Source organism: Telopea speciosissima, chromosome 3 (genome assembly GCF_018873765.1).
Source record: "Telopea speciosissima isolate NSW1024214 ecotype Mountain lineage chromosome 3, Tspe_v1, whole genome shotgun sequence".
NCBI classification, from domain to species: Eukaryota; Viridiplantae; Streptophyta; class Magnoliopsida; order Proteales; family Proteaceae; genus Telopea; species Telopea speciosissima.
The window spans coordinates 58,850,201-58,871,703 of NC_057918.1; the positions used below are offsets into that span (position 1 = coordinate 58,850,201).

The window sequence follows — 21,503 nt, forward strand, 5'->3', positions numbered from 1 at the left end:
ATTTTGGGTGGGGCCATTACACAAACACTCATAGGTATGCCCATGGATCATAGTTTTGATTCGCATCGTTCAATGGGAACCTACCAAGTTAGTTTTTGTCAATGATGGGTGTTTGGATAACAATTTTGTTCTGAGGTGTAGCCATGTAAATGCAACTTAGGGGCTAACGAATGTCTAAAGATAACCCAAAGCTTCCAAATAGGATCCCATATGAACCCAAAATCTTCCAAATAGGATCCCATGCTAGTTTGAAATCGTAATATTCCAAGAAAGGAAAGTAAAAATTCTAGCAATTTGCAGAACTTGACAACGAAGGGGGCCGGATTTATAATGAGGTATTGTTGAAGAACAGGGCCTATTGACGACTAGGGGACTTCTTTTGTTGACCAGTATTTTCTAGTTGTCAATCCATATTTTTTGGTTTAGACAACATTAGGAACAATTTGTTCGACAGATTAAAGGGGTTGCACGATGTCGATGCTCTCAAGTATGATGTGACTTGTTGTTGACTTAGGTTCTCTGGTTTTCAAGCTCCCTTAAGGGTGTCAATTCTGGGGTTTGTTTATCAAGGCTGGTTCGCTTCTGAACCAAGTCAGTTCTAGGCTGATCAGGACTAGATTGGGTCTGTCCGGGAGTTGACTAGAAATGATCAAATGTCCATATCTTTGGATCTGTTCATCCAATTAAGGCGATTCGAAAGCCTTTTTTTTTTCTTTAAAATGGATTGGGTGACTGATCTATCTCCAATGTATGTCCTTGTCCTTGAAAATGAAATCTTGCCCTTTAAGTAAAAAAGGTTCAATGGTATTTTGGTAATTTCATGAATGATTTGTGGACAAACCTGGGAGGGTGGGCAACTTTCTTGGTCAGTAAATAACATGACTCTCAGCCTCAAGGGATACTCATCATTGTCCTAATGGTCTCCAGGAGTGACAAAAATGGGATGTCTATAGAATGCCCCTCTTTAACTAAGGTTGTGAAACAATTGAAAGTTAAACAAGTAATCTGTTTGAGACCGCAATTCGTCGGGCAATGAATGGAATCCACTGACACCTTGTTAAGGGTATCGGAGTATGGCACACAAAACAAAGAAAACAAGGACACAAAATCGGAAAATGATAAAATCCAAAATGATGTGATATTTTGAGCAACCGATCAAAATGATGTTTTTGAAATCTAGGTGATGCAAGAAGTAGGGTTAAATGTTCTTACCTGTAGGGGAACCCTATGAGTGAGTTGGAGAATCAATTTATGTTGTTGAACGTTCGCGCTGTAGACGTTGGTTTGCGACGTGGACTGACATGTGGGATTTAGCGATTTGGCTCAACTATGGGAGCCTGGCTCGCCAATGGCCCAGGGGTTGGTCAACAACAACAGGTTGTCGATCGATGATGGCCAATTGGAAACTTGGGATTCATCGTTATCGACCTAGGTTGTACCCAAGAATAAGAATGTGAAGGGTTTCATTTTGTAGATCTCTTTGCATTCGCGCCCTTTGAGCTTTGACAATTTTCTGAAGTTCTCAACCCCTCTAGTGACTTGGGTGGAGTATATTTGGAGGCGTGGGAACTTTATTTTTTGTTCGTCTTCCTCATTTCTCCTTTCTCTTCTTCATCCTCCCAACTAAACCCTAAGTTTAGGATTTTTTTCTTCTCCCTTTTGATTTTTTGTGTTCATTTTTTTCCCAAAATGTCGAGAATATTTAAGGGGAATAGGGTGATGGAGGCATTGGGTGAAGCCCCTAAGTGGCCTAGGAGCTCCAACATAATGATTAGGGATGGCAATGAAGCCACCAAATGTCCCATGGGAGCAGAGGCTTTTGGATGACAATCGTTTGAGTGACTATGAGGAGTGTTCCTGAAATGATTGGTATCACAACAACCTTCTCTAGAACACTAAATCCCACACCTGCAAGCATGCCTGGGACACACCTAAGGTTTTGGTAAACAAAGCTTTATTGATACGAACATATAAGACACGTCAGTGGGAAGATACAAGTCTCCCTAAACCACGAAGTGGAATTTAACCAAATTGTAGTACACGTTGTTGACAAGGCCTTCCGAAGTAGAGAATCGGCAATCAAGTTTGCCTCCCTAGGAATATGACTACAATTACAAGCAACAAGAAAGGAAGCTAAGTGCTTAATGTCCTCTGCAATGGGCTGCATTGCAGTGGGGGCCAGCTTCGACTGATTGGTAATGTTAATGATCATTTTTGAGTCTGACTCAACTAGTAAATGCTTGAAGCCATGGGCTATAGCTTCAAGAAGACCAAGCCACAGCGCCAGGGCTTCACCAATTAAAATATCATCCAAACCCAAAGGCTCAGATTTTGCCAGAACAGGGCACCCACTCGAATCTCGTATAATTCAGGCCTATTCCACTTAGTTTGTTTTGTTGATGCCTTTTGTGCTTGATGAGTTGCTTGTATAGAACTTTCATATGTTTGTAAACATATTTTGTGTCTTTTTAAATATCATGGAGGTTGAAATAAATTTGGATTCTTAGGTCACCTCCCATGTAGCATTGTAGGATGCCTTGGTAAATTCTTACTTGAAAACTCTTTACCTTGCATGCCAGTCTTTGTATTGCACCATTGAGGAATTTAGCCATTGATCTATCAATTAGTCTAGTGGGATTTTTGGCAAGGTCTCTCCTCTGAAACATGTTATTTTCTTCATGGGTGGAGCAGCCTTGTGCCAAGGGTAGGATCATGCAGGGGAAGGGAGGAGAATAACACTTGAACTCACATAAAATGGAACTCGCAAGTTCCTTGGAAACACTCCAATAGAGGTCAAATGTAATAATTACTCAAGAATCGGCCTTTCCTTGTTACAGTAGATCCTTTTATAGGATTCCTAAAGCCCAATCTCAATCCCCAAGCCTAAGATTGAGTTTTTCTAAAATAAGAACATACTAAATAAAAACATAGTATATTAGGTAAAAACTAATTAAGGATAAGATTAGAAGGCAATCAACTATAAATCAGCCAACCAATCCTTGATTGCAATCACACCAAATCAGTCAAGCAAGGATCCTTGATTGCAATCAACTGTAAATTGGCCAATCAATCCTTGATTGCAATCACTCCAAATCAGCCAAGCAAGGATCCTTGATTGCAATCAACTGTAAATCAGTCAATCAATCCTTGATTACAATCAACACCAAATCAACATCTAATTAGCCATGTTGGGCTCTTATTCTCTCAGATCTTCTGAGGATCTTTGGGTGGTTGAGCTAGGCTTACAGGCCCTCCACTGCTACCTCTATGCCTGCATCATTCCCTCCGGATTTAGAACAATTCGACCCCGAATTGGAGTCACCATCATCCAAGGAATCACCCAAATAGAGTGTCAAGTGGCGCACATTGAAAACATCATGGGTGCGGAGGTGAGATGGAAGCTTGATGCGATAAGCATTGGGATTGATACATTTGAGCACTTCAACAGGCCCCACCTTGTGGTCATTGAGTTTGTGATAGGATCCAGCGGGTTGTCGCTCCGATGGTAGGTGCACCCACACAAAATCACCGGTTCAAACAGAACTTCGCACTGACGCTTATCAACAGCCTGCTTATATGTAGTGGTGGTGGATGCTAAGTGGCATCGCACATCATCATGAATAAGTTGCAGCTGAGAGACCAAGTCAGTGACCGATGCAAGTGACTTGCCTGGAAAGGGAATGGGAACCAAATCAAGGGCTGTCGTGGGTTGGCGACCATAGACGACCATAAAGGGGTTGTGACCCATTGATTAGTCCATAGAGCAGTTGAAAGAGAACTCACCCTTAGAGAAGCGACCTTCCCAAGAACGTTGGTTGTCACCGATCAGGCTACACAACAGATTACCCAACGATCGATTAACCACCTCAGTTTGACCGTCCATTTGAGGGTGGAAGACAGTGCTGAACTATAACAATGTGCCCAAGCATTTCCACAATTGAAGCCAGAAATGACTGAAGAATTTTGTGTCCCGGTCTGATGTAATAGTCTTGGGTAACCCGTGAGGCTTAACCACTTCCCAAAAAAATAACTCAGCTATGCTGAAGGCATCTATAGTTGTGCGGCACGGAATGAAATGGGACATTTTTGAAAAACAATCCACGACCATGAATATAGAGTCCATGCTCCTTTGTGTATGGGACAAGCCTAAAACAAAATCCATGGAAATATCTTCCCACGGGGCCTGTGGAAAAGGTAAAGGCAAATAAAGACTAGCATTGGTGGCATGGCCCTTGCTCTCTTGATAGATCCGGCAGCGCATTACAAACTGATGCACGTCTCGCTTCAAATGTGGCCAATAGTACCTAGCTGAGATCAGTTGAAATGTCTTATCTCGCCCAAAACGGCCTTCGTTATACACCTCAGAGATAATCTTTTGGCAAAGCGAACAATCAGGGATGCACAAGCGATTCTCATGAAACAAGAAACCATCACAAATGGTAAACTTAGACTCTTGGTGGTTGCCCACATCGGTGAGTATAGGGGAGAAATATGGGTCATCAACGTATAATTCTCGAAATGAATGAAAGCCCAATACCGTGGTGCGTATGGTGTATAATAGTGTGTGCTTGCAGCTGAGAGCATCTGCCACCTGATTTTGGGAATGGCTTTGTGCTTGAGGATAAAATCAAATTCTTGTAAAAATTCTGCCCATTTGGCACACCGCAAACTAAACTTCTATTGGCTGGAGATGTATTTAAGAGATTCATGGTCTGTATAAAGAGCAAACTCTCAATGTATAAGATATTGCCTCCAATGTTCCAAAGTGCGAAACAGAGCGTAGAACTCCAGGTCATAGGTGTTGTAACGAGTCCGAGCACCACTGATTTTTTCACTAAAGTATGCCACTGGTCGGCCTGCTTGACTGAGGATAGCACCAATGCCCGAGCACGAGGCATCACAGTGAACCTCGAAGAGTACGGTGAAGTCTGGCAAGGCAAGGACTGGGGCGGTGCTAAGCTTTCTCTTGAGCTGGTCGAAGCTTGATTGAGCATCACTCGTCCAATCGAAGATTCCGTTCTTCATACAAGCGGTGAGAGGAGCGATAATAGTGCTAAAATGTGAGATAAATCGCCTATAAAAGGACGCTAGCCCGTGAAAGTTGCGCACTTCGTGAATGTTTCCGGTGGTCGGCCAGTTCTTGATCACTTCAATTTTAGAATCGTCAACTGCTATCCCCTCTCTTGAAATATAGAATCCTAAGAAAAGGATTTTGGCCATCATAAAAGAGCATTTTTCTGGAGCTGCAAAAAGACATTCCTGTCGCAACACAGAGAACACCGCTCAGACATTCTGCAGATGTTTGTTAGTAGTCTTACTATAAATTAAAATGTCATCAAAATAGATGACTGGAAACCTGCCCAAGAAGGGACGAAGCACCTGTATCATGAAGCTCATGAAAGTAGATGGCACGTTGGATAGGCCGAACGGCATTACCAACCATTCGAACAGCCCGTCGCATGTTTTGACCGCAGTCTTCCATTTGTCACCCGGATAGATTCGGAGTTGGTGATATCCACTCTTTAGATCCAACTTTAAAAACATTCTGGCACCGACAAGTTGATCTAACAAGTCATCTAGCCTTGGAATGGGGAAACAGTATTTCACCATTATTTTATTAATGACCCTGCTGTCAATTCACATCCGCCACTTTTCATTTTTCTTTGGCACAAGTAGTGCAGGAACACCACAAGGACTTAGGTTTTCCCTGACAAATCCCTTGTCCATCAGGTCGATAACTTGTCATTGCAGTTCCTCATGTTCTACAGGGTTCATCTTGTAATGAGGGAGATTTGGTAGTGTGGCACCCAGGCACCAAGTCAATCTGGTGTTGGATTTCTCGCATCGGTGGAAGTCCCTATGGAAGGTCAACTAGAAAAATGTCTTGAAATTCATGCAATAAGGGTTGGATTAATGTGGGAACTTCTATCATTGCAAGATCAGAATTTTCGGCTTTGTTCAATAATACATACACCACATCGACATTTTCTAGAGCACCTTTTAGGTCTCTAAATGTGAGCAAAACAGGAGAGGACGGGTTGGAAATAGGAAGGGGCTCTTTAGAAGCAGCCAAAGTGATTTTCTTGCCCTTATGAGTGAAGGTGTACATATTATGGTACCTATCATGTTTGGTTCGTCTATCAAACTGCCAAGGTCTTCCAAGAATGATATGACTGGCAACCATAGGTAGGACATCGCACCAAACAGTGTCAAAATAAGTGGCAGCGATGGACAGAGAAACTAAACAACGTTTGGATACGGTTACCTCAGCCCCTTTTTTAAGCCATGTCATTTTGTATGACGAGGGGTGATTCTTCAGTTCGAGCTTCAATTTGCAAGTCGCTTCTTTGGACACCATGTTCTTGCACCCCGAATCATTGATGAGTTGGCATACTTTCTTGGACACGGTGCAACCTGAGTGGAAGATATTATGTCGCAGCCAGCAATCTCCCAACTCAATGCATGGGCTAAGGAAGACCCGATGCATCATAAGAAATTCGCCAATGTCGGTGTGTAGTGTTTGTCCATACTCATCGGCATTGGAGCTGTCATACATTGGTTCTCTGACCAAATCAGCATCAATAAGTCCTTCCACTTCGGCTTCCACATCATTTTCAATGAGAAGCCCCTTGCCCCTGGGTCTTCCCGTGACACTACAACAAGAATCAGCGTGATGCCCAAGTTCTCTGCACACATAGCACCGAACATGGGCCATGGTTTGTTGGCCTGTTGATTGTTGAAATGGGACGGTTGGAGGGAGGCGCACCAACAACAGGTGTAGGTGAACGGCCGCCTTTGGTAGCTGGGTTCACTCCATTTTGGGTGCGAATGATGGGGAAAGGGCATTGTTGTCCTCACTGTTGAGATTGTTCAATCTTCACAACACGTTGTTGGGCTTCATTCAAGTCCCAAATCTCCAAAACTTCGATCACTTCTTGGATAAAGGGTAGCAATCCCCCAATATATTTGTTTACTAGCATTTCCTTCGAGTCACTGATGTTGTTGCGAATCAACAATTCATTAAACTCGGTTATGTACTGGTCGACAATCTTCACACCTTGCTTCAAGTGTTGGTAATGGTGGTATAGTTCACACTTATACGCTCTGCGCAGGAAGTATTTGCGTATGCACTCCTCCATCTTGCGCCATTTGGTAACTGGTGTCAGCCATCATGATGACGGGTATGCTTCTTACGGCACCACCACGCGATAGCCTTCCCTTTCAGCCTCATGACGATGATGCTGACACGCTAGTTCTCCAGTACTGATCTAGCATCGAAGACTTCATTTACCAATGCTAACCAGTCTACTAGTTCATTAGGGGATTCGTTTCCTGTGAACTCTAGAATGTCACCCTTCAATTTACGGAACCAGTCGACTACTCGCTCCTCCCGAGCAGGCCGTCACAATGGTCTCCTTCCAACTGCACGCCTATCATCCTTCGAACAAGGGGATTGACTGTCCATTACGTCACCCAACCTGCTAGACTGTGGAGATGCATTACGATAACACTCTATCTCGACGGTCAAAGCAGCAAGTTGTTGACGCAGTTGAGCATTCTTGTTTCTCAACATAAAGTCTTTGTTGTTCCCAGTGTGACCTCCTCTACACTTGGGAGCCATACTCGTTGTGCCCTGTGTCGGCTTTGATATCAGAAATGGAGCAACCTTGTGCCAAGGGTAGGATCGAGCAGGGGAAGGGAGGAGAATAACACTTGAACTCACAGAAAATGGAACTCGCAAGTTCCTTGGAAACACTCCAATGGAGGTCAAATGTAATAATTACTCAATAATTTGCCTTTCCTTATTACAGTAGATCCTTTTATAGGATTCCTAAAGCCCAATCTCAATCCCCAATCCTAAGATTAAGTTTTTCTAAAATAGAACATACTAAATAAAAAAAATTGCATATTAGGTAAAAACTAATTAAGGATAAGATTATAGAAGACAATCAATTGTAAATCAACTAACCAATCCTTGATTGCAATCAACTGTAAATCAGTCAAGTAATCCTTGATTGCAACCAATAACAAAACAACATCCAATTAGCCATGTTGGGCTCTTATTCTCTCAGATCTTCTAAGGATCTTTGGGTAGTTGAGCTAGGCTTCCACGCCCTCCACTGCTGCCTCTATGCCTGCATCAATGGGGGATTGCAGGTAGCAGTTTCCTGTGTTGACCCATTGGGAATAAGTTTCAATAGTGGTTTTAAGTGCCATTTGTGAATTTCCTAACAGCTTGTAGTTTGTCTTGTTTTCTGATGAAAGCAAGGAGTAATATCTACCAAACCCTACCCAGACATGGGTGTAGGCAGTCTATATACTCATATTCTGAAACCATTTATCATGCTGCTGTTATTTACATATTATTACAACTGATTATTGAAAAATATATTCAAGAATCTGTTATTTACAATGTAAACATAATGGACTACCAACCCACAATATCCACAGTTCCCTGGCAGTCAATCCTTGCTCCCGTCTTCAATACATTTTCACCCACAAATATTAACACTAGTTAATAAACCTCATAGGAGAATACGAAAGAATAGTTTCACACCTGATGAAGATGAAACACTTTGTAAAAGTCCAACCATGACTTCCTGCATGTCCACAGACAACGAGATCAACATCTTTTCCAAGTTATGGTCTAATGAACTAGCAACTGCTACACCAATCAGAACCATCAGCGGCATGAGCAAATTGGACTTTGGATCCATAAGAGATGAGTTGCCGGACATCTATTATGATACCTTAGTAAGCAAATTGGATTTTGTAACAAAGTAGTGAATCAACATGCAACCAAATTCATCTATGGCACAATAGACAATCGTTTAAACAAAACAATCATAGCTGAATCCAAAACATGGGAGTTCAGGCCAAGCTTCCTGAAGAATTCCAGCACATGGATCCAAGGTTCAAGCCAATTCCCCCACCACCACCCCCCCCACACAAAAAAAAAAAATTTCAGTTGAAAGCACATGCACATTCACAACATGTGATAAACAACCGGCAACTCAATTATGCCTGGCTTGATGCAATCAGTCTGACAGCATCAGTCAACCCAACATACACTTGTATGACTCTATCAACTGATTACTTGATTATGAAACCCACTGAACTGACAAATGCTCACATGCATAAGCAACCATGGCTTACAATTCAATTGGGATTCATGTTACCTTTAGCCAAATCTGCCGCTCTACTCTTAGTGGTTCTCCATCTTCAGTCTCTCTTTGTTGTTATTTACAAACTCTTAGGTCAGTCTTCGTATTTGGGCTCTCTGTGTTATTTACTCAAGCAGAGTCTTCATCTTGAGGCTGGCATTGTTATTTACAAAGCCCTCAGTTGATTCCGACGAAGTTTGAAGACCACCCCAACCATTTTCTTCAATGCCATTGTAAGGTTCCCCCACCACAGCGCCAACTTCAGACATACGGTCAAGAGAGCTACAGCTGCTTCTGCATGAAAGCCTCCCATCTTCAGACAGCCCAGACCTTCGATGAAGTGAACAGTTCTGATTGCTATCTAAAGCTGGCACCCTGAATTATGTAGAATAAACAGTTTACATCTGTTAAACTAGACAGTAAACATACTTCAATAAGTTTTTGCTGTCAAAGCTAAAAATGGCTGATACACCAAGATGATCAGTCCCCTCAAGAAATAAAGGAGCAGGAGCAAACCTTTGAACTATGTCAGTTGTTGATATCTATGAAACAAATCAAATTTAACTGCTCTCTAACTGGTAGTTAAAGCTGAGTTGGAAGTTTGGATGCAGTCAACCACGAGGTCAAGGCAATCACAAATATGGGATTTATATAAGCACTGGAAGCAAAAGGTAAGTTGCTGGGTGTTCGCAAGAATTATGGCAGAACCCTGCCTGGTCTTCTGTTTGTTTCAACATGGCACAAAATTCTTGTCAGATTGAATAACAAGAAGCATCACTGTCATTGTTTGGATTATGGGCAATACATAGCATCTCCAAAACTCAAGAACAAAGAAGAACTATATAACTAGGTTGACAGGAAAAGAATACATCATACACATATAACAAACATAAGAGGATAGCAGTGCACCTTGTCTGTTGAATTTTTGGAGTCTGAAGATAGTCAAACACCGGAACAAAATCTTTTGATCTTGCTTCAATCATGCGAGTTGGGATCCTTTCAATCTCAATTTCCCCTCCTGAGGCATTTTCCCCTACTGTCTTCATGCCATCCATCACCATTAGCTGAAAGTATGTCTGACAAACAATTATAAATGCAGAGTTCCGTAAGGTCAAAGGACCAGCAAAGATGAAGGAGAAAGAGTTTCTTTTTTTTCTGCATCATAAGAAAATACCTCAGATTTTGTCCACAATGGGATCCAAGCTCGATGCATCTGCAATTCAGCTTCTGAGATATACAAATAATTTCTTTCCTCGGCATTTATTCTCACTTTTGTAAGTGCATGCCCATCAGAAAGATAAATAGGATCTATCTTTTTTATTCCCTCGGGGAAAATTTTACTGCTATCACCATTAACCAGTTCACCATAAATGTCAAGATTATCTTCTCGATCTCTTCGAGTTTGTCTCTGACATATATCCCACTTCTGGAGTGCTTCCACGACCAACCTTGCATCACTGTCTGGAGATGTTTCACAACTAGTGCTCAACCTTGACACAACGGTCCCAGATTCTGGTACATTAGATAGATGCAACACATATTGTATCACACAACCCGAAGGAGAGAACACCAGAAGATGGTACTTTGCACTCAATGAGCTGTTGTCTACATACAAATAATTTCCTTTGCAGTTGTGGAAGGCAGAAGCAATAGCCCCAGAAAGGGAACTGACCCTGCCAGTCGCAACTGCTGCAGCACCACTTACAGTGCCCCTCCACCCATTATTCCCATTCTTTATTCTGCTAACAACTGACAATGTAACAGGGGGACCAGATGCACAGAAGCTCTGTTGATTGAGCTTTGACGAACTTGCATTTGGTGCCCAACGAACTGCAGTCTTAGCCATCACACCCAGCCCAGTGTCACCACTCGTAAGTCCAGAACCAGTAGGTTGAATGTTTACAGATCCTCCTGAAGGAGATATTGCAAACAAGTGACTCGTTCCCCTTGAGGAACTTATCATAATCCACTGGCTGTCCTCACTGAAACTGATGTCCTGTATAACCTGATAACAAAATGAAAGAATGAAATCGTATCAGAGAACAGCCAATCACTATAGGATCCAGAGATAAAACGATAGGATGCTATTACCGCATTTGTCAATCCCCGTTGCAGCCGGTAAAGATGCACATGAGACCCACCAGCATAAGATCCAGATGAATTTCCTGCAATTGGGAGCATTATTTGGAAAACATTGATGTTGTGCCCTTGAACTGAAGCAGTCACCAACAAGGTTCCACTGGGATCAAAGCATAACGCAGAAATAGGACTCCTATGTGCTCTAAACTGAGTAATAACTGATTTAGAGACAATGTCCCGCACAATTACCTGCAAGAATCAAGCTAAGCAATACTGTCAACAGAGAACACATAAAGTTAAACAGAGGATTTGTAGCAACAACACTTGTTTCTTCACAGAAATATGTAGGCTAGGGAAAGCAAAACTTATGATTTGGATTGAGAAGATCTGAACCAGTTTTGGGATAAAACAGGCCTCAACAAGGTTGGATTTGCTTCAAATGATGGGAAATATGGTAAAACACCCAAACATTAAAATTTAACATTAACGAAGTGGATAAAGTGGGACAAATTATTCACCCCCCCAAAAAAAAAAGTGGGACAAATCAAGTGAATAAAAACAAGAAGACGAATGTACATTAACACAACTTACAAGAAATATTAGCAATAACACAAAGTAATAACAATGAGGACAAAGCATACCATTCCAACATTATCTGCATCTAGCAAATGGCCGTTGACAGTGCCGTTGTTTTTCCTGCCCGGACTTCCAGGTCTCAGAGAATTATTGCAATCAGGTAGAAGTTCAGAGTAGTACCTTGAGAGTTTCTTATAGCCCATATCTCCAAGGGTTACTATACCAGAAGCAAGTTGCTTGCTCGATTCTTTTACGTAATGTGCGACAAGGCCACTATTTGAAGAACCAGAAATACTTGCAGCAGGTGTAAGATCTTGTGGACTGACACGACCTGTATTTGAAACTACAACAGGACTTCCACTATAAGCCAACCATCTGGGACCCACTGCAAGTGGTCCATAGCCAATACTACTTGAAACTATTGGACACGTAACAATAGTATATTCTCTCTCCAATGTTACAGCATCAAAACAGTGTATCTGCAATAATACAAAACAAAAAAGGGAAAATGGAATCCTATTTTCAATCTTTGTTTGCGCAAAGATATCACTGAATGAGAAGCACATACAAGTAACATACCTGAGCTGCCTGAGAAATAGCCACAACTCGAGGACTGCACCTTACTGAGTAAACAGCGGATCTGAACTTCAGAATATGTACATAAGATTGAGATCTCAAGGAATAAAACTGAACAACTGTGGGAACAGAGTTTCCAGTTCCAGATTCATGGAAATTATTAATATTTCTATTTCCATTGCAGTGGTAGGCCAAACCATTCTGGTTATTACCACCTCCAGAAAGGGATCCAGCTCCAGCAACAACCAGCAATGGACGGACATCAACAAACTTGTCTTCTGATTTCTTTGATGCAATTGGATTTGGTTGCAATTGCAAAAAAGAAACAGGTCCATCATGCCTGGATACTAGCTCATGCACATTATTAGCTTCCTCAACATCCCAAACCTGGAAACCAGATCGATAACCCAACAAGAGAACTTGACGGATGATGCCACCATCACATTCTATCTTGTCAAATCCAGCCCACTGCACCTTTTTCATACATATGGCAGGAAAAATTACTGATAGAACTTCAGATTCAACTATATTTAAGTTCTAACTGAGAGAAAATATATAGTTAAAAAAAATACAGAATTTAATAAGGAAACCACATGACAACTATTGTGCATGAAAGACGAAGCCCAACATTTTTTTTTCTTTTTGTTGTGTATGTGTGTGCGCACTCGCGTGCATGCATGCGTGTGTGTGTGTGTGTGTTTGTGTGTAAGATAAAGTCCAAAAATTTACTGGAAATATTCTCAGCAACAAACAGAAGGTAATGAACAAAGTATAAAATTCAAGACACCAACAGAATATCAGGCATTCCCACAATTGTCATACTAATGCAAGAAATCAACAGTATCCATAGCCAGATAACCCTAAGATATCCAAAGCTCAGATGATAAAGGCAACACTGCCCCGTACTCAGTTCTTACCATTTAAAGCAAAGAAATAGGAATTACTGAATACTAATGTAGCTTGTAGTAGCGTATTGCCAAAAGATTGTCCTAAATGAGTAACTTCAAACAGACAGTTGTAGAGGTATTAAGATCACTAAAGCTCAAAGAAAAAGCAAAATTCTGAGTTCTTAGAGAAGAAATTCATTAAGGTGCTTAAACAAAGAAAATTTTCAAGCATGCATGCCCTTTATGGAGGATGCTTGCTTCCCAGCTTAGGGCACAAATTGAACTAAGCTCAACCCAAACCCAACTAAGTCAACCTGTGGGCAAGCAATTGCTCTGTACATGAAGACGTGTTTAAGACACACAGTTACCCCTCTGTCATTTCCAGTGCAATCCAAAAAGTAGTCACATTATATTCTGACCCAATCATGACCTGATCCAACCAGGGAGCAGTAAAATGCACTCGGAAAGGATCATAATCATTCCAGGTTGGGTTGAATAAAATCTTATGAGTTGATCATTCAATTCCTAGGGTTGTGCTCAGGTTGGCCAACAGCATAATTCAAACTGACCAAGTTGCATCCCTTTTCCCACCAAAATTACTAGGGGCATCTATTTTCAGAATCTTAGAGTAACTAGTCTTGTGAGATTACCACGAATGGAACAAATACTTGAGTCACAATCGGGCATTTAAAATCTTATAATTAGACTAAGTCCACAGAGCTACATACCTAAGAAGGAAGAGCCTTTTTCAAATTTTCCTGTAGTCTACGATACTTTGATATAAATTTTGAAACCCAAAGGATCCCTTCATCAGAGAAATCATCAATAAATCCAAATATAAAAATCCCACACGAATGATCCAGTCTCCTTAATGAATCATATCGAAAGAGATATTCTGCCTCTCAGTAAAAATTTAATCCTTCACCAAATCTCAACTCCGAAACAAACACAGGCAAAGGACCCAGAGAAAGAAAAAACCTAAGAAAAAATACCAAACATGCAGATATGCTGAGGCAAGCCTCAGACATTGTGATGCAGTTGCATTCGACATTACTCCCGTATGGAGGCCTATGCGCAAGCTTGGGAAGACCATAAAGTGCTCTTGGCAGCCTAATGGACTGAAATCGACCTTTGGATAGTTATATTATAGGTTGGGGATTTTTTTTTTATTTTTTTGGGTTTCATAGTAATAGGCCTAATTTATAAACCTAAAAAGTGGGGGTAAAGGTTAAGTGTTTGAGTTAGATTAGAATACATAATAGCTAGATCAAGTTATGTTTTGAGTTTATTTATTTTGAGTGTGTGAGTGTGATTAGGAGTCTTTTTATGAGTCAATTTAGGAATTTTAAAAGGTCTTTATACATGTATTACAACCACCACCACCACCCCACATAAATTAGAGATGACTTGAGTAAAGAATGTGAGTTTTTTTTTTTTTTATTTGTTTTATTTTGGTATTGTTGAGTAGTACAAACGGGATTGGTGTCCCAAACCTGATTTCTTCTCCTCTCTTCTTCTACAGTGGCCAGCTCCTCTTCATCCTCAGCTTTGCAGGTCTCCACCTCAGCTTCTACTGCAGCCCAGTCTTGGGTCATTGACTCTGGTGCCACTGACCACATGACTGGTACATCCCATTATTATGATTTCTATACCATTTGCTCTGGTAACAATAAGGTTAGGGTAGCCGATGGCTCCCTTTCCTCCATCTCTGGTAAGGGCAGTATACCTGTTACATCATCTATTTCTCTTACTTCTGTTCTTCATGTCCCTAACCTTACCCTTAATCTTCTATCTGTGAGTCATTTGACTAAATCTCTGAACTGTTGTGTCACTTTTTTTCCTTCTCATTGTCTTTTTCAGGATTTGGTGAAGAAGAGGATTATTGGTAGTGGATGTAAGGAGCAAGGCCTTTACCTTTTTTAACCTTTTTTTCCCACAGCTCAATCCTATGTGTGTGGACATAATGATAGCAGTTCTTGGAGTTTGTTATATTATGGCATCATCGTCTTGGCCATCCATCTTTTGTTGTAATGAGGAAACAATTACCTCACTTATTTTCCTCTATTGCTTCTTCTCATGTTTTTCAATGTGAACCATATATGTTTGCCAAACACTGTCGTTCTTCTTATCCATATCATGGTAATAAAACTTCTGCTCCTTTTCATATTGTGCATACCGATGTTTGGGGACCTTCCCCTACTACTTCTTTATTTGGCTATCGTTACTTTGTGTCATTTGTTGATGATTTTTCTCGAGCTACTTGGACTGTTCTTATGAAACATAAAAGTGATGTTTGTGATGCATTTAAGAATTTTTATCAGATGATCCTTACTCAGTTTGATACTCGCATCAAAATTGTTCGGTTTGATAAAGGGGGAGAATAAATGTTTAATGGCCTCCAAACCTTCTTTACTAATAATGGCATTATCCATTAGCTAGCGGGTGTTGACACACCCCCAACAAAATGGGGTTGCTGAGAGGAAAAATCGCCATTTATTGGAGGTCACCTGTAGTCACCTGTTTAGCATGCATGTTCCCAAGACCTTCTGGTCTGCAGCTCTTCTCACTGCTTCCTTTCTAATCAGTCGCATGCCTACCAAACTTCTTGATTTCAAATCTCCCTTAGAAATCTTATGTTCACAGGCTTCTGCTTTCTCTCTCCCTCCTAAAGTCTTTGGTTGTGTTTGTTATGTGCATGTTAACAAATCCAATCGCACTAAACTTGATCCCCAAAGCTCTCAAGTGTCTCTTTATTGGGTACTCTTCTACTACCAAGGGTTACAAGTGCTATCAACCCTCTTTTCGAAGGTGCCTTATCTCCAAAGATATCACCTTCCTTGAATCTATCCCTTTCTTTGTCCCTTCTCAGCATCTTCTTCAAGGGGAGAATTGTGGAAGTGAACAGGCTGCTGATTTCCTTCATTTTCCTCTACCTATCTCTCGTGTTATGCTTGACATTGGCAAACATAGGACTGCGGATGTGGTTGATACTGATGATCAATCAGGTGTGAATACTAAATTGGTTGTTGAAAATGGTTCTGGTAATGAGAAGGATTACCACATTCAGTACAAAAAAGGTGAAAGCTTGAAGAGTAAGGGAGAAGACCTATCAAGAGTCCTCTTTAGATCCACATCCTGAGATTCATTCTCCTCAATCAGGTGACATCCATTCCCCTCCATCTGATTTAGACCTTCCTATTGCTGTTAGAAAAGGGAAAAGAGCTTATGCTAATCCTATAGCCCAGTTTGTTCCTATGATGCTCTTTCTCCTACAGGTCTTGCATTTATTGCTGCTCTCTCTAATGGTTCTACTCCCAAGAATATTACTGATGCTATATCTGACCCAAAGTGGAGACAAGCTATGGCTGAGGAGATGGTACTTGGCAATTGGTGGATTTTGCCAGGGGACGTGTCCCAGTTGGATGCAGATGGGTCTACACAATCAAGTATAAATCTGATGGTACTGTTGAGAGATACAAAGCAAGGTTGATGGCCAAGGGGTACAGTCAAGTCTATGGAATTGACTATCAGGAGACATTTGCTCCTGTGGCTAAGGACAACTCTATAAGAGTTCTTTTATCATTGGCTGCCAATAAAGATTGGACATATATCAGTTAGATGTGAAGAATGCTTTTCTTTATGGAGACTTGGAAGAGGAAGTGTACATGCAAACCCCACCAGGCTTCAAAATACCTTCAGCTGAAGGGAAAGTATGCCTCCTCAAGAAGGCACTGTATGGCCTCAAACAGTCACCAAAAACATAGTTTGAGCGCTTCCGGCAGGCTATTATGAACAATGGATATTCCCAGAACCAAGCTAACCACACTCTTTTTACCAAGCGGGGCAATGGTACCATCACAGCCCTCATTGTCTATGTTGATGATATTGTGGTCACTGGAGAAGATATAACTGAGATAGATAAACTGAAAATCTACTTGGCTCAACAGTTTGAAATCAAAGATCTGGGTCCCTTGAAACATTTCTTAGGAATTAAAGTATCAAGGACCAAGAGAGGAATCAACATATGTCAACGAAAGTTTGTTCTTGATTTGTTGATAGAGATAGGGATGCTAGGCTGCAAACCAGCAAATTCTCCTATTGAGCAGAATCACAAGCTAGGAGAAGATTGTGGCCCTTCTCTTGTTGATGCAGGAAAGTACCAAAGGCTAGTGGGGAAGCTTATCTATCTCTCTATAATACGCCCAGATATCTCTTATGCAGTGGGAGTGATGAGTCAATTCATGCATGCCCCCAAGAGTGACCACTTGGATGTTGTGTATCGCACTCTCAGATATTTGAAGTCTTCTCTGAGGAAAGGACTGTTGTATGCACTGCACAATCACTTGAGAGTGGAAGGTTTCACTGATGCCGATTAAGCTAGATCCATTACAGACAGGAGATCTACCTCTGACTATTGTACCTTTGTGGGAGGTAATTTGGTTATTTGGAGAAGCAAAAAATAGCGTGTTGTAGCCAGATCCAGTGCAGAGGCAGAATCTAGAGCTATGGCTCATGGAGTGTGTGAACTCATATAGTTGAGAAGACTTGTTCAGGAACTAGGATTTGACACTGAAGGCCCTATGAGACTCTACTGTGATAACACGGCAACCATCAGTATTACCCACAATCTTATGCAACATGACAGGACCAAGCACACTGAAGTGGATCGACACTTTATCAAGGAAAAGATAGACCCTGGTTGCATTTGTACTCCTTTTATGAAGACTGGTGATCAACTGGCAGATATCTTCACCAAGGCTCTTACCTCTATTCAGTTCGGTACTCTCCTATGCTAGATGGGAATGCATGATATTTATTCTCTAGCTTGAGGGGGAGTGTTAGAGTTGTTAGAAGTTATGTGATAAGGGTAGTTTGGGAACTAGCCTTTTGTCTAGTTGCCCTATTGTGTATTTTCTATTTTTTACCTTTCTTACCTTTTACCTCCCTAGGGAGGTGTATGTAATATTCTCATTTCTATTAATGAAGTATATAGGTGTGGAGAGATCCCTTTCATGCACAAGCCATTAGAATCGAAATACTCTCTCTTCTTCTCTCTTGTCTCCTTCTTCCTCTCCTCTCTTCTTTTCTATCCTTCAACCTATTCTCCTTTTTCTACTTACATTCTTAACCTAAAAACCAACTCATTTAACAATCCAAGGTGAGCCACGTAACCCAGATCCTAGTCGATGGGCTCAAGAGAAGGCACACTTGAGACAAATGTCGCCGGCGGCGAATATTCTCTTGCGAGGCATCGGAGTGGTGCATGCAAAAGCACGTCTGTATGCGACGCAATAGGTAAGCATGGGGTCACTCCGGTGTTGCGCGATGTACGAAGGCCCCCTACACATGATGCTGGTTTTTAACAATAATTGTAATTTTTCCGATATCCGCGGGTTCTTTAATTTTCTTTCTTCCTCATAAAGGAAATAAGGTGATTCGCTGGTATATTTTATGTATATGTTTATTAGAACTCCTTCTAATGACTTGTGCATTCTGTTACAGAATTGCACCAATCAACAAGAATTTCGCTCTTTTTACCAACTTGATGTTGAAAAATCCATGATCTAGAAATTCATTTCGGACAATTGAACCTTCTCAATGGATTGGATGCATAGAGATTCAAATTTGCATGGTGGTGTATTGTTCCAATTGGCTGCAAGGCACCGTGTTTCGATACAGCGCTGGTGCATGGATAGACCGATCCAGATTCCATTCTATAGGCCGAGATCTGTCGCTTTTCACGAAACGAACAACATCAAATCTGACAATTCAAAACTGACGCGTGCAGAAACTTTTTAATCTAACGGCTCATATCATTACTGACATGAAGTGACGCACGGACCAACACCCGGAACACCCTGTGATGTTCCCCATGTAACAAAAAAAAGTCCTAAAAGGACAAAAATGCCCCTGAACTTTAGAAGGCCATAACTTGGTCATTTCAACGGATTTTGATGATTCAACTTGCAAAATTTCTAGGAAAATGAGACCTACCTATTGGAAGTGCTTGTGGGAGCTCAAGAATGCAAGAAATCGCCCAGATTTGCAATTTTGTGAGGAGGTGTTCATTGTGAGCATTGGGGACGATGTTTATTGCTTGAGTCTTCATTCCTAGACTCTTGGAGGTGTGCTTGGAGTTGAGCCTGAGTTGTGGAGTCGGTTCTTCAAGTGGCTAAACCACTTTGGTGATCTCTAAACACAAATCTCTTTATTTGGTAATTAGTGTTGGAAGATTGTTGATGTATTGCACTAGTTACATGTTGCTTGGGTTGGGATTTGAAATCTTGCTTTGAAATCTTAACTTGAATGGGCTGTTGAGTGGGTGCTCAATAAGTGTTTGATAAAATACCTAGTATAGATCTAGGTTGCATAGTTGTGGTTATGTTGAGTTGGGGCTGAAGCCCTATGTTCTTGTATCAGCAAGGATAGAAGCAATCACTGTAGGAGCAATAATTGGATAGTATAGTGCAAATACGAAACCCATTGTGGGAATTGTACAGTGGATGTAGGCAATTCACCGAACCACGTAAAAATTGCTTCTTGTGATTGTGTGGATTGGATAGAAGTGTATTTGTTTGCTGAGTGGGTGTGTCACTCCTAGTAGACTTCACCAATCTTAGGTGTAGGCGGGAGCACACACGAACTATAGCTGACCAAAATTTGGGAACCCCAGCAGTGGTGTTTGATCATTGTTAGTAAAAGTGACAGTGGTCTGCTTGGTTTGACTTTTGAAAAAAAAAATTATACTCTACTAATTCACCCCTCCCCCTCTCAGTAGTGAAGCCCGGTTCAGCAGGCCCATCATCAAGAAAGGTTGTTAACTCACAGTGTTTCTATAGCTATTCCACAACTCCAAATGCCTGTCATAAATCAGAAAATAGAAGGGAACTGTGGTTCCCATAAAAAATAAAAATAAAAAGGAACTGCAGAAAAGAATGAAGACAATGGAAAATATAAATGGTCTTAATACTACTTGCATCCGTAAACTAATCTTTACTGTTGACTACAGATATAGCAAACAGAACTAATGCACAGGACAACCCCAACCACTATCAGAAAGGCTTAGCCATTTGTTCCGCAGACGCATTTTCTAACCCAGTGCACTAAGTTGTCTTAACACGATACAAAGAAAATAACCATTAATCAGCCAGCTTTCGTTTAACTTTTATAAAAAATGCCCATGTAATAAATATCCATATTATGTCATTAATTAATAAGAAAATGTCAAAGCTTCCACTTATAAAGGGACTTATAATAAAGAATAACTCCATTAAGTTCAAACCAAACGAGCATAACTGCAAAAGCACATTGAAGGAAGCCTTAATTTTGATAAATTAATTAATTAAAATGGTACCTACCTGATCACGGTTGGCATCGCCATCTCTATCCACAATTGAAGACGCAACCGAAGCACCAGCTGATCGAACTGTGGAAGCAGCAGTCGAGGCTCCCGAGGACACAATCCTCCAGTAACTCGAGATGGTGCGGAAAGAGCTCGGAATAAACCCAGTGCTCCGCCCTGACCTCGGAACTACACCCTTCGATTTCTGGCCATCATTCCTCATTCCCAACACCCAAAGAAAGAAAAAGAATAAAAATAAAAATAAAAACTGCAAAAAAAAGGAAACTCTTTTTCTCCAAACTCTGCCCTAATCATAACAACAGGCTGTTTCTTTCAGCATCAGAAGAAACAGCCCCCAACTTCCCAATTTCAGGTTACCGCCCTCTCCATTTCCTTTTGATTCCGGATAATCCAGAAGTCGGAAATATCCAAAAATACCCAAAACAAAACAAACACTTTCGATCTTCCTCTCCTTCTTTCCTCAATTCAGCCAAAAAAAAAAGGTAATTCATCGCCAAACCTTTAAAAGATCAGATATTTTTTTCATCCTTGCTTTCAATATCAACAAAAGAACGATTCAACCTCTATATTTTTTTTTGAAAAATAAAAAAGAATTTCAACAATTAAAAACAATTCAGGAAAAAAAAAATATTTCAGTTCAATCAGAACTCCAGAGTCCAGAATCGACTTAAGAACGGATTCAAAAGAGATAACTATGGCAGTCCAACAACAGCCGCCATGGAATTTTTGATTGAGCTGTTTCAAATTCGCAGGCAAACAGAGGGAGTTTTGAGGGGATTGTAAAATCTGGGGAAGAGAGAAAAAACAAAATTTTCGCTTATGAGCGGATAATTAAATGTTAAAGACTCTACGTCTCTC

General features: G+C 40.9%; 2 protein-coding genes across 6 annotated transcripts; both read right to left on the bottom strand.

The window, feature by feature from the left end:
- Positions 1–4,731: 4,731 nt before the first annotated feature.
- On the bottom strand, positions 4,732–5,482 carry LOC122655351 (uncharacterized mitochondrial protein AtMg00860-like). Its single transcript, XM_043849553.1, has 2 exons — positions 5,357–5,482; positions 4,732–5,259 (listed from the first exon to the last, which is right to left on the bottom strand). The coding sequence occupies exons 1-2, from the start codon at positions 5,480–5,482 to the stop codon at positions 4,732–4,734; spliced, it is 654 nt and encodes a 217-aa protein (XP_043705488.1).
- Positions 5,483–8,337: 2,855 nt separating this feature from the next.
- Positions 8,338–21,127, bottom strand: LOC122654827 (autophagy-related protein 18f-like). 5 transcript variants are annotated; one of them, XM_043849089.1, is made up of 9 exons: positions 20,950–21,127; positions 20,641–20,863; positions 12,399–12,869; positions 11,885–12,298; positions 11,256–11,492; positions 10,339–11,169; positions 10,074–10,228; positions 9,180–9,539; positions 8,338–8,600 (listed from the first exon to the last, which is right to left on the bottom strand). In XM_043849089.1, exons 2-8 carry the CDS (start codon positions 20,845–20,847, stop codon positions 9,290–9,292), a joined length of 2,565 nt encoding a protein of 854 aa, XP_043705024.1. In that variant the 5' UTR covers positions 20,848–20,863; positions 20,950–21,127; the 3' UTR covers positions 8,338–8,600; positions 9,180–9,289. The 5 variants fall into 5 exon arrangements, with proteins under 5 accessions (XP_043705024.1, XP_043705027.1, XP_043705022.1 ...); XM_043849092.1 differs by lacking the exon at positions 9,180–9,539 and having other exon boundaries at positions 8,338–8,484; positions 8,558–8,600; positions 10,074–10,240; XM_043849087.1 differs by having other exon boundaries at positions 10,074–10,240.
- Between the last annotated feature and the right edge of the window lie 376 nt (positions 21,128–21,503).

Coding starts and splice junctions, on each gene's coding strand:
- LOC122655351 (XM_043849553.1), bottom strand. CDS start 5,482: ATGGAAGACTGCGGTCAAAACATGCGACGGGCTGTTCGAATGGTTGGT. Junction 5,260..5,356: donor CTTCGTCCCTTCTTGGGCAG/GTTTCCAGTCAT, acceptor GTGTTGCGACAG/GAATGTCTTTTTGCAGCTCC.
- LOC122654827 (XM_043849087.1), bottom strand. CDS start 20,847: ATGAGGAATGATGGCCAGAAATCGAAGGGTGTAGTTCCGAGGTCAGGG. Junction 11,170..11,255: donor AACGGGGATTGACAAATGCG/GTAATAGCATCC, acceptor TTTTGTTATCAG/GTTATACAGGACATCAGTTT. Junction 10,241..10,338: donor CATTGTGGACAAAATCTGAG/GTATTTTCTTAT, acceptor ATTGTTTGTCAG/ACATACTTTCAGCTAATGGT.